Source organism: Phyllobates terribilis, unplaced genomic scaffold (genome assembly GCF_046119375.1).
Source record: "Phyllobates terribilis strain yellow unplaced genomic scaffold, ASM4611937v1 Scaffold_5__5_contigs__length_657084704, whole genome shotgun sequence".
NCBI lineage: Eukaryota > Metazoa > Chordata > Amphibia > Anura > Dendrobatidae > Phyllobates > Phyllobates terribilis.
This window is the reverse complement of record NW_027362765.1, coordinates 351,033,680-351,050,392: the sequence shown is the minus strand read 5'-3', so window position 1 is coordinate 351,050,392 and position 16,713 is coordinate 351,033,680. Positions and strand designations below refer to the sequence as shown.

General features: G+C 46.5%; 1 protein-coding gene across 3 annotated transcripts in view; it reads left to right on the top strand.

Annotated features, from left to right (window-relative positions):
- Positions 1-209: 209 nt before the first annotated feature.
- The window catches only part of PNLIP (pancreatic lipase), a 258,925-nt gene continuing 242,421 nt past the window's right edge, over positions 210-16,713 (top strand). Inside the window, exons 1-2 of one of the 3 annotated variants that reach the window (XM_073684626.1) lie at positions 210-305; positions 12,231-12,279. In XM_073684626.1, the coding sequence (XP_073540727.1) occupies positions 12,231-12,279 (49 nt within the window). In that variant the 5' untranslated portion in view covers positions 210-305. Of the gene's footprint in view, positions 354-8,067; positions 8,192-12,230; positions 12,280-16,713 lie in introns of those variants that run through there. The other 2 variants (XM_073684627.1, XM_073684628.1) reach the window with 2 other exon arrangements.

The window sequence follows — 16,713 nt, the reverse complement described above, 5'->3', positions numbered from 1 at the left end:
GGGCCACAGGCTGCTGCCAGAATAGAAGTATAGGATGATGAAGAAGGTGGGGGATGTATTATGTGTCCATGGAGGAGATGGATCAGACAATATGAGCTGCAGATCTTCAGTCCCAGCGTGTATAGGACAATAAATGGTGATCAGCTGCACTTTTCCCATGGTCCACGATCCTCCCCAGCTGGGGTTTATGGCTGCAGCTCGCTCACCTCTGATATGACCCTGATCTGATAGGGCTTCCTCCTCCCACCTGCTCCTGTATTTTAGGGCGCTGACACCTGTCTGCAGCACATTTCACAGATCACAAGGTGAGTGATGGACGCTGAGGTCGGACCACCGGGGGGCAGCAATGAGCAGTAAGGACTGGGATAATATCATTGTATTTATGATTATCAGGGTTGTTTATTACTGTTACTTTTGGTTGATACATTGTGTCACTTGTATCAGGCAATTATCAGTATTCTCAGAATCTACATTTGTGCGGCAGAGATAGGAACTTGTTACCCATTTGTTGAGTGTAATCCTTCCTGGGAACCTTTTTAGAATCCGTTCATCTTTGGAGGGTTCTTCCCTAAAACCTGTTGAGTAAAATGTTCCCTTAGTAATTGCCGGGTTTGGGGTTTGGGCAGATGGTGAAGCACATGGTGCCGGTCTCTGGTCCTGAACGTAACAAGGATATTAAAGGCATCGCTCCCAACTCTGGACGCTCGGAAAGAGGGCAGGAACAATGGTTACTCCGCACTAAGCGCCTAAACTACAATAAGTGCAAAGTGCGGAAGAAATAAGGAAACGATCGCCAATTTCAAATTCGGTACATTGGGATTCGTGATCGGACACACGAGCATTTTTTATTAAAATCGGCAAAATGTCGGTAAAAGTGCGGGAAATTATTGCGTTGCCACTATGGTATTTTTATCACTTTGGTTAGGATAGGGGTGGTGTATGATGAGCGGGGGGACGTGTTTGATGAGGGGTAGGGAGAGCTCAGAGCAGCACTGCACTTATAATCTTTCTTTCCCTAACTTTATATGTGCAAATCTCGGTTAGCCAATCAGGGCGCAGGAAACATCCACAATGTCCAGACACAAGAGCTTGTGCCGTTGGCTGCTGAAATCACATGTCCTTCTCTATATAAAGAGGGGACATGTTCCTTTAGCGCCATTTTGTGACTATAAGAGATCAGAGAGGCTTCTCCTGACGCGGCTCCTGGATACTGAGAGATTTTAGCTAGCTAGCTAGGCGGTTGCTTCTTAGTTTAGATCGCTAGTCTCCTGGGTGGCTGTGAAATCCACCTTCCAGCACATTTTGTGCCATTAGTGAGGTCCAGACAAAGACAGCAGGGCCCATGTCACAGAAGTCTGTTGTGCACGGCTTCTATGTGCGCCATGCACGAGTACACTTTAATAATCCATTTTTTCTAGCTGCTAATGTGATACAGCAAGCCATTAGTGATGAGAGAGCATGCTCGTTACTCGAGATTTATGAGCATGCTCGGGTGTTATGTTTGAGTCACGCCTGCACATGATTTGCAACTGTTTGACAGCTTTAATACATTGTGAGGAATGCCTATTTCTTAGACATTCCTCACATGTATTAAAGCTGTCAAACAGTCACAAATCATGCACACGGCGGCGTGCCTAAAACATAACACCTGAGCGCGCTGAAGATACTCGGCGAGGACTCGAGCATGCTCACCAAAAGGGTTAAAAGAACATACTCGCTCATCATTACAAGCCATATCTTACCTTGTCATTTAGTGGCGCTGAAATTCAGCTGTGTGCAGAGCTCATGCAGAGTAAAAAAAAAAAATCTAAATTTTTGTTGCTAATAGCAAGCTCCTAATGACTAACGGAAAAAACCCTAAAATGTATCTTTTAATATTAGATAATAGAATCTATAGAACACATGTAGTGCTGGACACAATAGTAGATAAAATGCAGTGCTAAAGTGGCAATGTGCACAGTAATATACAGTACCCGACTACAATAATACTGTTGTATGATTTTGTACTTTAAAGACAAATGGACCAAAAAACGAATTTAAATTTACTCTTAAGGTGGATGTAATCCTGACCATATAACCCTATAAAAAGGGCACAAATATACCACTTATGCATAAAACAATGGCAGGATAATGATTATAAGATGAGTGTGTGTATAGGGTTCTGGCCTCCTCCAGCGTATCTCGACGCATTTCCCCACGTGATAGAGGTTCATCAGGAGAAGATGGCTGTCCATCCTGCTGACGATAGTGCAATCTAATAAGGTGTATCTGTATCCTACAAATAGTGGCGCCGTGTAAATCAAGTGGCTTATTTCCTATTCCATGGGGATATGTCGCAGGAGCCAATAACATGGTCTCGAAGTGTATACTGCGCAAGTGTGAGCATGGTTCAGGCACTAGAGGCCTCTATGGTGGACTGCGCAGGCGCACCCTCTCCACCATCACACAGTCACATACTGAGGGGTACTGCGCATGTGCCAATTTCCATTCCTGCGTGCAGACCACAGCTCGCAGTTATGCCGAGGTTTCGGGGACCCTGCGCAGGCGCAGTATTGATTTCAGCCGCCCGCACATCACGGACCATCTACCTGCCTCCGGCGCGGGGCGTCACCATCCAACCTCAGCACATGTACATAAGGAATAAGGTAATGCCCCCGCAAGCTAGCAAAAGTCACCCCTCATCCCGTTCACCGCACAGCAGGCACATCTAGTCCTTCCTTCATCACATACCATGTCTCCAGGGTGAAAAATACACTAAAGCTTAATCATGGGGATAACTAATGGCCATACTTATGCTAATGATGTATATTATAATGTAGGGGGAACACAGTTGTCATAGCACAATGGGTCGGGGGTGGTAGGGGTACATATAAGGCATCCCCGAAAAAACAATTAATACAAGCAGTAAGCCATATCTAAATCCCTGAAGGGTAAGGTTGTAGAGATCAGGAAAATTGATACTCCTGTGAGGGGTGCAGGGTGGTAGTAGTGGCGAGGGGCTGCTGTGTATCCTCACCCTGACTGCCCACAAATAAAAGATAATGTCCGATTTGTCTTGTGGTTTGCGTGTAGTGCACAACACTCTCCATTTTCTTCAGGAGTCCAGAAGTTGAAGGCAAGCAATCACTTTCACACTCAGTCTCTTATTTATAAAAAACAATTTTACTTAACTCTTGCCGCCGTTCAGTTTTGGTCACAGATACAGTCTTTTGGGACACATCCATTACAGTTTCAGTTCTCTCTTCTGTCCATTCCTGTTCTATCCTCTCATCCATCCTCAGAGTTAGTTTCCCTGGTACCGCAGCTTTCCAGAACACGGTCCTACTCTCCACAGGTATGTCCCCGTCCGTTCTCCCCTCCTTGGAAGTAGTGAAGGCTGGCTCCATCAGTCCTTCTGCGGGCCGTAGGCCTCGGACGTTTAGGGAAGTTTCCTCAGAGTTGTCCGCTTTCTCATTCCCCATGCTGCCTAACTCTTTTACTACCTCTTCCTCCTTGTGTATCTCTGCTGACCTTCAGCCCCCTGGCCCTGAACTCTTCCTCTGTCTTTCTCCAACGTTCCTCCAGCACAAGCTTTAACGTTACAACCTACAACTACATCTCTGACTGACTGGAAAAACCGTTGCTCTACTCTGGCCCAACACCCCTACCATTTTTTTAAATGGACCAATCACCAACTCGGTTTTGGTTGCTGGGCAAACTTCCCCGTTGCTACCCTACTGCAGTCAGTAAACCTCCTATGTCCTAAACTAGGCCTTATCTCTTGTACACTAAATGGCCGACCCCTGCCTATCAGCCCTAATATTTCTATCTAAGATGAACTAAACCCTAAACTATATCCTATGCGTTCCCTATACACTATACATGAATAACATTACACATTAATCACAATACATTACATTAACTGTGTACATCAGTGCCTATGAAACAATGCAGATTCACATATTAATATAGTCACAAAAAATATAATAAAGCCATGCACCTGGTACAAACACTGTTTAGAGAGGGAGAGGCATATGACAGCCCCTGTCACACCCGTACATACCTCCCTCCTATAATATGGTTGTCCCCGACCATATGGTACCAGTAGAATACCAACATGTTCATTAGCATATAAAACTACATTTAAAACATTTTATTTCTTAGTAAACAAGTCTCCTCTTTATTCTTGTCGACCATCACTAACCCTGCTCCTGGTTAGGACTGGTCCCGGTCCCACTCGGTTGGGACCCTGGAACAACAAAGTTCAAGTTGTTTATTAAACCAGCCCTTTGGCCCATACAAGTAACAGTCGCCCAATCATCCATGGGCACAGTCCTTCTCTTCTTCAAGCCGACACGACCCTCGTGTTATCATCCATTTAGTACTACGGGTCCGCCTGACCCCGGTCCCACCGCTGTGGAGACCCCGACATAGTGTCCAAGTTCCTTTTTAAACACTGGTCTGACTGACCCTGGTCCGCTGCTCCGGGACCCTGACACAGAGTGTCTGAAGTATTTGGAACTCAATGGCCCATTGGCCAACTTACAACAGCTCCGACAGTCCAGGAACAATGACCCGGCTCTATCCTCGGGTCGTCTGACCAGTTTTCCCCCTCCCTCCTTTTTGTAGCCTACGGCCCCTTTAATGCGAGTGTGCTGCTCATCAGCCCCTGTGGGAAAACTTTAAGGTAAAGGCAGTTCAAGGAAAGAAAGGGCATAGCCCTCAGAGCAGCTACACACAGTCTACTTCTGTTACAAGAGGGGTGATTAACCCTGTAGGGGTTCCAGTCCCGTAATCCAGCAGGGGAATGTGCAACAAACGCAAAATAATTGGGATGGGGAAAAACACACAAAAGCAAACTTCTTTTTTTTTTTCTTTAACTGTGGCCATGCTGGCCAGTACCGGAAGCCTCTGGTCTCTTCGGCAGGGCTCCTGCCCTCAGAGATGCAGAACAATCCCTGGCTTCATTTTCTCAGTGCAACAAGCACAACTGGGGCATTACAGGGCAGACACTTCACATCTGGCCACCATGCTTTATACTGCGGCCGTTATCTCTCTAGTCACTTTGGACTGCTCTATGACTTGCTGCTCCTTTTCTGTCATTCTCACCAGCAATGGCGCCGGCCGGCTCTGCTATAAGCGTACTTTTCTGTTGCTCTGCTTCATCTGGGGAGGGTATTCTTCCGTCTCACCTGCCCATTTCTTAGGAGTCCCCTCCCGTTCTCCATTGACTCACAGCCATCAGTGGGGTTTCTTTTTCTTCCATTGCGACCACCAGGGTCGGGCACCACTCATGATGGGTGGTCTTCTGGGCACAGGCCAGACAGATTTTCGCGCCATTTTAAGTTTAGAACGTCCATGATGGGCGGAGCTATCGCCGGCCTCTGCGCCATCATCCGCCATTTTAGAATTTTCAACGGCCGCCATTTTGGGACTTCTAGCGGCGACCATTTTAACTGTTTCAGGGGTTCCTCCGCTCTCTCCATAAGAGAACTCTGAATCCTGCCGACTACGTCAATTTTGTGAAGGGTGCAGGGTGGTAGTAGTGGCGAGGGGCTGCTGTGTATCCTCACCCTGACTGCCCACTAATAAAAGATAATGTCCGATTTGTTTTGTGGTTTGCGTGTAGTGAACAACACTCTCCATTTTCTTCAGGAGTCCAGAAGTTGAAGGCAAGCAATCACTTTCACACTCAGTCTCTTTTTTATAGAAAACAATTTTACTTAACTCTTGCCGCCGTTCAGTTTTGGTCACAGATACAGTCTTTTGGGACACATCTGTTACAGTTTCAGTTCTCTCTTCTGTCCATTCCTGTTCTATCCTCTCATCCATCCTCAGAGTTAGTTTCCCCGGTACCGCAGCTTTCTAGAGCACGGTCCTACTCTCCACAGGTATGTCCCCATCCATTCTCCCCTCCTTGGAAGTAGTGAAGGCTGGCTCCATCAGTCCTTCTGCGGGCCGTAGGCCTCGGACGTTTAGGGAAGTTTCCTCAGAGTTGTCCGCTTTCTCATTCCCCATGCTGCCTCTTTTTCTACTTCTTCCTCCTTGTGTATCTCTGCTGACCTTCAGCCCCCTGGCCCTAAACTCTTTCTCTATCTCTCTCCCACGTTCTTCCAGCACAAGCTTTAGAGTTACAACCTACAACTACATCTCTGACTGACTGACTAAAAACCATTGCTCCACTCTGGCCTAAACCCCTCCCATTTTTTAACTGGACCAATCACCAACTCACATTTTGTTGCTGGGCAAACCTCTCCGTTGCTACCCTAAACCTCCTATGTCCTAAACTAGGCCTTATCTCTTGAACACTAAATGGCCGACCCCTGCCTATCAGCCCTAATATTTCTATCTAAGATGAACTAAACCCTAAACTATATCCTATGCGTTCCCTATACACTATACATGAATAACATTACACATTAATCACAATACATTACATTAACTGTGTACATCAGTGCCTATGAACAATGCAGATTCATGTATTAATATAGTCACAAAAAATATAATAAAACCATGCACCTGGTACAAACACTGTTTAGAGAGGGAGAGGCATATGACAGCCCCTGTCACACTCGTACATACCTCCCTCCTATAATATGGTTGTCCCCGACCATATGGTACCGGTAGAATACCAACAGAGGGAGAGGCATATGACAGCACCTGTCTCACCCTTACACTCCCACTACAGCATGGCATATAACAGATATAGGATAAAGCACTCCAGTATTCTGGTTAATCTGATAATAAATCACGATAAACTCATAAATGCACATGATATCAAGAAATACCGGACTAAGATTATCCATAGCCAAGCAGGCTGATGAAATGATATATGATAAAACTTATATATAAAACAGCAACAATTTTGCTGTTCATTAAGGCCAATGTCCGCAATCTGAAAATCCACTGACATTCTTTTTGGAGACGTAGTCTGTTCCAATCACCCCCTCTACTGTTCTTTCTGACCACCTGGAGTACACAGGAGGATACAGGTTTGGAATTATTCAGGTGATACTCTCTAATATGACGGCTAGGGGTGCATCCCTCGCATGTCTGACATCACCCAGATGCTCCCCTATCCATCTCCGTAGCTCCTTTTAGTCTTTCCGACGTAATTTTGGGGGCAAAGACATGTGGCCATGAAATACTACACCAATCTCTTATGAAGTATACCTTGTCCTCAGAGCTCGCAGAAAAACTTTTACACTGTTTAATCCAGGGGCAGAACTTACAGTCTCCACACCTGAACGTGCCACATGTCCTGCGGTCCAACCAAGTGCCTGGTTTAGAGGGTTGCCTATAAACACGGTGGACCAGCCGGTCACGGATTGATCGTCTTTCTATATGTGATAATTGGACGTGCTGACATAAAATCTCTGAGCTCCGGATCCACCATTAGTATACTGTCAGGAAAATATTAATGTCAGGAAAATGTTCGTCCATATTTGCCTGACAAAGATATTCACCCCCTCCCTTATTCCCCTTCTGCTCAGCACAAAAGCCCCAATTAACACATGCCTGAGAAATAGCTTACAAAACAATGCCAGCCAAGAACTGGTACAAGCTAACTAAAATGCAAATGTGTTTCCTGTTAACACAGACCTGAGATAGATTGACACCTTCTCCCAGGCCAGAGTTTGGAGGAAAGAGGAAATGATTTGTTAAGTTGAAAGGCACTCACAAACAATTCCCAGCCATCAGCCATAGCCAGGCCGACTCCGATATGAAATATGACATATTGTGAGCTCCATACGTCCGACAGTAACGGGACCCATATGTTTAGTGACCAAATCAGCCCAGGAATGTATATGTAGTTTTCCAGGGTTGTAAGCAAAATTAAAGAGCTGTAGCGCAAAAACACCAAAATAGGAGACTGCAGCTATGCGATGTGTGATATCTAAATAAAGATAAAATTATAAGGGAAAAAATGGCGTCGTTTGCAAGCATCTGTGACAAAAATGTGATGAATTATTGCAGAAGTTAGCGTTAGTAATAAAAATGTACAGGCTGGAGACTGGCCCACATGATGTCACCACAACGGGTGTGTGGCCAGATCTCCCCTTAGGTATAAGAGATCTCATGGACAGTACAGAAGCACTCATTGCCAGGGGGTAATAAGAATTATAAGCAACGGATCCTGTTCAATGACAGCATAATCCAACTGGGGAGCCCCTCCTCCACCTATATTGAATCGTCTCCACGATTGTGTAGTGTAAGTTTTTCTTCTTTTATCCTGTTTATTTTATGTAACTGCTTATGTATTTGAATGTCTCCTTTGTAACATCCTTGTATATATTTTTCCTAAACACTGCCTCACTTTTGGATTAAATATAAAATTTAATAGTTCTGTTTCTTTTGTTCTGTAATCGTTCCCTTCCCCGAAGCCATATACGTTACCAAAACGCAGGCGTCCGGTCAGGCCTGTATTATATTTCAAACTCGGCCGGTGGTGGCAGAGAATAATAATAATTGGGCTATCGTGAAGCTGACAGTGACCGTACGGAGGGTGTTAAACACGGATTCCAGGCTTTGGAATCCTCGATGTGTGACGCCATACGCTCACTGGTTGCTTGCTGATATCCACGTAGCGAGTAGTCTGGATCGCGTGCTCGCGACTCCGGACGAAATACGGACAGCGTGACGGCACAGTGAGATATTGCGTGATCTCCCCGGTGTCGTCCCTTTGTGTGAGTTGGGATCCCTGACATATACCCCAATGTTTTCTAATAATACCCTGAACTTCATTGGTTCAATTGTCAAACGTACCAATTATTCTTGGTGGGCCACTATGATCTTGCTTATTATTATTGGGGTAAATTAATGATTGCCTATCCCCAAATTTGCAATACCCCATCAGGGTATCCTCATTTTCTAAAACGAAACCCAAGTTCACGCGCATAAAAGGTCCCTTGGTCGGAACAATTCCTTCTAATGTGCATAAACTGTCCCTTAGGGATACCCCTTTAGAGAGGACCCGGGTGATGACTTTCCCAATGGAGGAGACTGTAGGCTGTGGTTAGTTTTCGGTAGGTACAGGTAGTAATATACCCCTCTTGGTCCCTAACTATTGTCAGATCCAAGAAGGTAATTTAATCACTGTGGATTTCAGATGTAATTTCATACCGATATCATTGATATTCAAACAGTGCATGAACTCCCGAAATGCGGGCAGATGAAATCTATACTGCGCCTGCGCAGGGTCCCCGAGCCTCGGCATAACTGCACACAGGAATGGAAATTGGCGCATGCGCAATGCCCCTCAGTATGTGACTGTGTGATGGTGGAGAGGGCGCGTATACACTTGGAGACAGGGGAGACCATGTTATTGGCTCCTGCGACATATCCCCATGGAATAGGAAATAAACCACTTGATTTGCACGGCGCCACTAGACGGGGGGCAGAGCAGGATCCAGGCTGATGTTTTAATCACCTGCCCATGGAACGCTAAATAGACTAAATACACAGTCCAAAAAGGGGCAGAAACACCCCGGTGTGTGCAAAGTACAAAAACTAAAGCAACACTAAAGATATGAGCTGGAACACAGCACATATATACTGCAGTGTACAGCATGGGACAGCAGCAATGTCCTCTGTCAGCTACCGCATCACAAATCCCATCACTTAAAGGGAATCTGTCAGCAGGATTTCGCCCCAAATTGTTTATGCGGACATGTAGCTCTTTCAAAGACGAGTCCAGTGATACCTTTTCATGCTCAGACTGTTCCACCATTATTGAGAAATCAGTGCTTGAACTGATATGCAAATGAGGCTGAAGGGCTATCATAGATCTGAAGCCTCTGTCACTCCAGCTCTATTCCCCACCCAGCGCTGCCTCCTCCTGCTTGACTGGCTGCTTCTTTCTCCACACCTGCCCTCCACATCCTATCCTCTACTACATCAAGTCCTCTACATCCCATCCTCTAAATCTTTCCCTCTACATAGCGTCCTCTACATCCTGTCCTCCACGCCCTGTCCTCTACTACATTCTGTCCTCTACATCTTTCCCTATACATCCTGTCCTTCACACCCTGTACTCTACTACATCCCATCCTCTACATCCTGTCCTCCATGCCCTGTCCTCTACTACATTCTGTCCTCTACATCTTTCCCTCTACATCCTGTACTCTACATCCAGTCCTCTACATCCTGTCCTCCACGCCCTGTCCTGTACATCTTTCCCTCTACATCCCGTCCTCTACATCCTGTCCTCCACGCCCTGTCCTCTACTACATTCTGTCCTCTACATCTTTCCCTCTACATCCTGTCCTTCACACCCTGACCTCTACTGCATCCTGTCCTCTACATCCTGTCATCCACACCCTGTCCTCTACTATATCCCGTCCTCTACACCCTTTCCTCTACTAAATCATATCCTCTACATCCTGTCCTCCACACCTGTCCTCTACATCCTGTCCTCCACACCTGTCCTCTACATCCTGTCCTCCACACCTGCCCTCTACATCCTGTCCTTCACACCCTGTACTCTACTATATCCCGTCCTCTACATCTTTCCCTCTACATCCTGTACTCTACATCCCATCCTCTACATCCTGTCCTCCACGCCCTGTCCTCTACTACATTCTGTCCTCCACGCCCTGTCCTCTACTACATTCTGTCCTCTACATCTTTCCCTCTACATCCTGTCCTTCACACCCTGACCTCTACTGCATCCTGTCCTCTACATCCTGTCATCCACACCCTGTCCTCTACTATATCCCGTCCTCTACACCCTTTCCTCTACTAAATCCTATCCTCTAGATCCTGTCCTCCACACCTGTCCTCTACATCCTGTCCTCCACATCTGCCCTCTACATCCTGTCCTCCACGCCCTGTCCTCTACTACATTCTGTCCTCTACATCTTTCCCTCTACATCCCGTCCTCTACATCCTGTCCTCCACGCCCTGTCCTCTACTACATTCTGTCCTCTACATCTTTCCCTCTACATCCTGTACTCTACATCCCGTGCTCTACATCCTGTCCTCCACGCCCTGTCCTCTACTACATTCTGTCCTCTACATCCTGTACTCTACATCCCGTCCTCTACATCCTGTCCTCCACGCCCTGTCCTCTACTACATTCTGTCCTCTACATCTTTCCCTCTACATCCTGTCCTTCACACCCTGACCTCTACTGCATCCTGTCCTCTACATCCTGTCATCCACACCCTGTCCTCTACTATATCCCGTCCTCTACACCCTTTCCTCTACTAAATCATATCCTCTACATCCTGTCCTCCACACCTGTCCTCTACATCCTGTCCTCCACACCTGTCCTCTACATCCTGTCCTTCACACCCTGTACTCTACTATATCCCGTCCTCTACATCCTGTCCTTCACACCCTGTACTCTACTATATCCCGTCCTCTACATCCTGTCCTTCACACCCTGTACTCTACTATATCCCGTCCTCTACATCCTGTCCTCTACTTCATCCTGTCCTCTACTTCATCCTGTCCTCTACTTCATCCTGTCCTCTACTTCATCCTGTCCTCCACTACATCCTGTCCTCCACTACATCCTCTCTGAATCAACATTGAGACTTTTTTTGCGACTTATAAACAGACACATTTCATAAATGTAGATTGCAGCTTATTTACGTAGTGAACAATTCCCACTTTAACAAACACTTTTCCAAAGTGGAGAGAGCGGCAGAAAGTTGCAGAATTGTTTCACAAAAATGGAATGTACTAAAATGTGCAACACAAACCGTAAAGAGTTTAATGTGTTCCTGGAGTTTCTGACACATCACATCTGCTGCCGTGTCACATTATATTATATACATGATGATGGGATACAATCTGTCATTCACGGCACATTATATTATCATTTATCATTAGATACATTGTACAGGAATATTGTGGACATTTGTCAGCCCTAGTGCAGAACGGGCGCTCGAGGTTCCACTCCGTGTAAATAGAACTAATAAGTACTCGCCACTCAAATGGAAAGAAAATGTCCAACTTTATTGAACAATCAAATAATGTCAGGGGCCTTTGCCTTTTCCCCTTTCCGGTATTTCACAGCAATCCATGTCTGAGGAAGAGCGGTTTATAGCACTGAAACGTCGATCACATTATTTGGATTGGCCTTACAATACAGCTGGACATTTTGTATCCATTCGAGTAGCGAGTATCTTATGAGTTGTGTTAGATACATTATACAGTTTATGATTAGATACATTACTATCATTTGTATAAGAAAATCCCTCTACACTCCATGATATTTATATTTCTGTCATCTCAATTTACAGATGATTGGAGTCTCACTAGCGATCGTCTTCCTGGTGGGGGCGGTAAAAGGTAGGACTCAAGTGATGAATGTATATTGGGCTCGTGCGATGTTCTGCAGCTCTACAGAGATGACAGTGATATGGTAATCTGCAGTATACTCTATGCCACGGGGTCCTACTCTGGTATCTCTCTGGGCGCTGGCCTTAGTATCAGCAGCCCACAAAGGATCTATCACACTCTCTGTCCTCCTCAGATCCCCTCCTTATATCTAGGGGTGGGCAGACAGGTTGGATGTTTCTCAGGTCCCCCCCCCCACCATCAGCAGGGGTTCATCAAGAGGCATGGACACATGCAATTATCGGACCTTTTGTAAGACTCCAGATTATACAGGCAACATAGAGAATGACACAGAGAACCAAGACAAGAATCCCAAAACCAGTAAAAATAAGAATGATACCCCACACACTGTATCACACCATCACAACCTCGCCCTCTTTTTAATAAATGAGGTCTACACAGACCTCTCGCCACCTCACTTTAGTCCACATGGCTCAACTGTTTATAGTTCCTTGTGCAGCAGCAGGGGTGAGCCGGCCTGAGGGAGTCTATGGCTCTTCTTGTCGGGACAGTCCATCCGCGTCCTGGTTTGGCTTCCCCATTTGTATTGGATGGAGAAGCTGTAGGGTTGTAAAGACCAGCTCCACCGCAGCAATCCTCAATTGTCCCCTAATACGCAGTTCCGCCATGTGAGGGGGTTGTGGTCTGTCACAATTGTAAAGTCTCTGCCATACATGTATGGTGTGACGATACAGCGTAAAATCTTAATTATGCTAGACATACTTTCTGATGGCAAGAGCAGTATACCTTTATTTTTATGTTGACTTTTTAACTTGTGTTCTTCTTTAGTTGATTAACACAGACCAGTATTTGTATAACCCTGAATGTTAAATTATATTCGTTTGGAAACAATCGTGTTTACTATGCTAATGACAAATTGTACTAAAAGTCAGCTAGATGTTTATTTACAATAGCCCCTTTGATACCAACTATGTAAATTGATTATCTCAAATAATGAAACCTGATGAGCCATGCACCTTTACCTCTTACCTGTGACTTATGACCTTACACGGATGTAAATATAAACAGGGATGTGGGTAGTGCTGCAAGCAGAATCAAGGAGCATCAGAAAGACTTTACAAGGAGAATGAGAGACATTCTTCAGGAAAGGATATTGATAGCATGGCATCCAAAGAGACACAGATTTGGATTTTACGTGATTCTAGCCCAAGGGTATCGGCCCTGACTGGAAAGATTCGGATCTGCTTCATTGACCATCAGAGAGACATGGATACATTTTGGGGCGACAAGGGTGGCACGAGGAAGTCACCTGGCCCCATGGATATGTTGTTTGGGGTTGCCAGGAGGGACCCACCGGTCGCCTGGAACCCATGGAGACATTTGGAGAAGCCAGATTGTGACCCGCCGGTCATCTAGCCCCATGGAAACTCTCGGAGAGGCCAGGGTGGCACCCTCGAGTCTCCTGGCCTTGTACCTCGATGGACTGCTAGCTTCCTAAACTTTCCGCTACCTTCTCTCTGTGGGGGTCCGCCAGAAGCAGGGGGCCACTGGTTGAGGTAGTCAGCCCTGGAAGTCTCCAAAGTCGCAGCTTTTCTATCCCAGGTGGGCGGAGAAGGAAGGGTGAGACTGTGTAACGTTGTACCATCTTGGGTATTTGCTGGGACTGTTCTGTGTGTTTATTGTCCGCTTTGTGGTTCAATAAAGTATTGCCACGCTGTTTTACCCTCACCCTGTGTTGTCTGAGTAGCGTTACGCCCACAGAAGACCCCGGGTCTTCACAGATGGCTACAATTATTTTAGTGCCCATACGATGGCAAGGCACTCCTTTTCAATGGTGGGACAGGCAACTTCCCGATCCTACCGCCACCTTGGTCTGCCGCTACCTGCCCATACCCCCCTGGTAAGATTCTCCCTCCATCTGTGTGCCTAGCCCTATACTGGCCAACTGATCACAGTAGCATTAGTACTGGTACCTTAGGTATACACTTTGATTTTTGGGATTTGTCTTGCCAGCACTGCACTTTGCTATACTAATGGTTTTCTGGGGGAGCTGTGGTAGGTCGTGGCTGACACTCTTCTGTCATGTCACCATTTTAATGTATGTTTTTGTAACTGAAACTGAATTTTACTTATACAATAATAAAATATGTGTCTTATACCAGTATAACTCCGTTTCCTCCGAATCTATAAATGTCTAATAGGAGTTGGTATTATTCGGTGTCTCTGGGTGCCAACTGGTGCCAGCCTCACCGAAATATAAACAAACAATTGGCCTATCATGTACTTATAACTTCCCGATCCAGTAGTTTCCGACTGGCAAAAGCAACAGGATGTTCTTCCCCAGTGGCGCTCACTTGGCTTAGAACTGCCCCAATCCCGAAGGTGGATGCATCTGTCTGCACGAGGAGCCTGCCCTTATTATCAGGGGCGGCCAAGACAGAAGCAGGGATGAGGGCAGTTATTAATGCTGAAAAGGCATTGTCGCATGCAGTCATCCACGTCGCATGCAGTCATCCACGTCGCATGCAGTCATCCACATCGCATGCAGTCATCCACGTCGCATGCAGTCATCCACGTCACATTCCTGGGCATGTTCATGCGGGTCAGGTCGGTTAGGGGCTTGGCCAAGGTGCTGATATTGGAAACGAATTTTTGATAGTAACCAGCAGTTCCCAAAAAAGCGAGTACCTGCTTCTTAGTCTGGGGTCTAGACCAGTTGCTAATGGCTTCCACCTTGGCAGGCTCAGGCCTTAGGGTCCCACCTCCCACTCTATGCCCCAGGTACTGAACCTCAGCCATCCCCAACTGGCATTTGTCAGGGTGAATGGTCAGTTCTGCAGTCAGGATACGGTCTAGCACTATGCCCAAGTGTTTAAGATGTTCCTCCCAGGTTGTGCTGACAATGGCAATGCCAAATAAGCACAGGCAAAGTCCTGACATTGTTCGAACAGTCGATCTACCAGTCTCTGGAAAATAGCGGGGGCATTTTTCATCACGAAGGGCATTCCCAGGATCTCAAAAAGCCCAAATGGAGTAATGAAGGCCGGGCGCTCCCGAGCGTCTTCTGTTAGGGGTATCTGCCAGTACCATTTACTCAAATGTAATGTGGTTACAAATTGGGCACTGGCTAGCCGATCCAATAGATCATCAATGCTGGACATGGGGTAAGTGTCACTCTTGGTGGCTTTGTTCAATCTCGAGTAATCAATGCAGAACCGCATTGTACCATCCTTCTTGGGGACCAGGACGACAGGAGAGGCCCAGGAGCTGTGAGATGGTTGAATAACCCCCAGTTGTTTCATCTCCTCCAGTTCATTCTTGATCATGCCTTGAACAGCCTCTGGAACCCAGTAGGCAGCCTGCTGGATGGGGCGTTGTCGGGAGGTTTCAACATGGTGGCTGGCGAGAGTCGTCCACCCCAGCTTTGAGGAGAAAACAGAGGCCCCCGGTCTTAGTACGGTGAAAATATCGTCCTTATGTATAACTGATCAATGGGAACCCAGGGACACCTGTTCCAGGGATCCTCCCGCTTCAGCGACCTGGAGATCAGGGAGATCCTCGGCGGTATCACTGGGGGGGAAGCAGGCCGGCAAGAACAGTCAGAGATCGGTCGTGATATTCTTTCAGCATGTTAATGTGGACGGTTTTCTGTCGTTGACCACTAGAGTCCAGGGCAATTATATAGTTAGTGTCATTAATTTTCCTGACAACCTGATAAGGTCCTTCCCACGTTGCTTGAAGCTTGTTGGCAGGAGAAGCAATAATCATGAGCACCTGTTGTCCTTCCATAAATTCCAGGGTCCTGGCGTTACGGTCATACCAGGTCTTTTGTCTGGACTGGGCCATTCGCTGGTGTTCTTTAACCAAGGTAGGTAGCTGGGCGAGACGGTCTCGGAGCTCTAGAACATAGGGAATGACGGGTGTACCAGTGTCTGAGATATCTCCCTTCCAGTGCTCCTTCAGAAGAGCGAGAGGACCAAGCACGGTCGGACTGGAGTGCCCCACAGTGGACCCTGATTCCAGAGGGCCCACCCTGCTACTACTCTACGCAGACCTTCTACCGGCTCATACTCTGGCCTCATGCACACATACATGAGACACAATACAGTGTGTAAACAGCGTGCACCTCCTAATGAATTTGGCACATATTTCAGCTTACAAGCGCCACCACAAGAAATGCCCTACAGTCAGGGACCGGCTGACATTGCTGTTGTATTTTCACCACTTTTCTGGAGTAAATAATGTTAAAAACACAGATCAGAGCCTTTTATTTTTTCTCATGCTCCTGTATAGTGACGCCAGTCCTGGTATTGTGGCTGAGGCCGGTGACCTTGTCTACAAGAAGGACCTTAGAAACAACAAAAACCCTCACTGTTGCCCTGATCCACACCCGCCTTGACTACTGTAACTCTCTATTAATTGGCC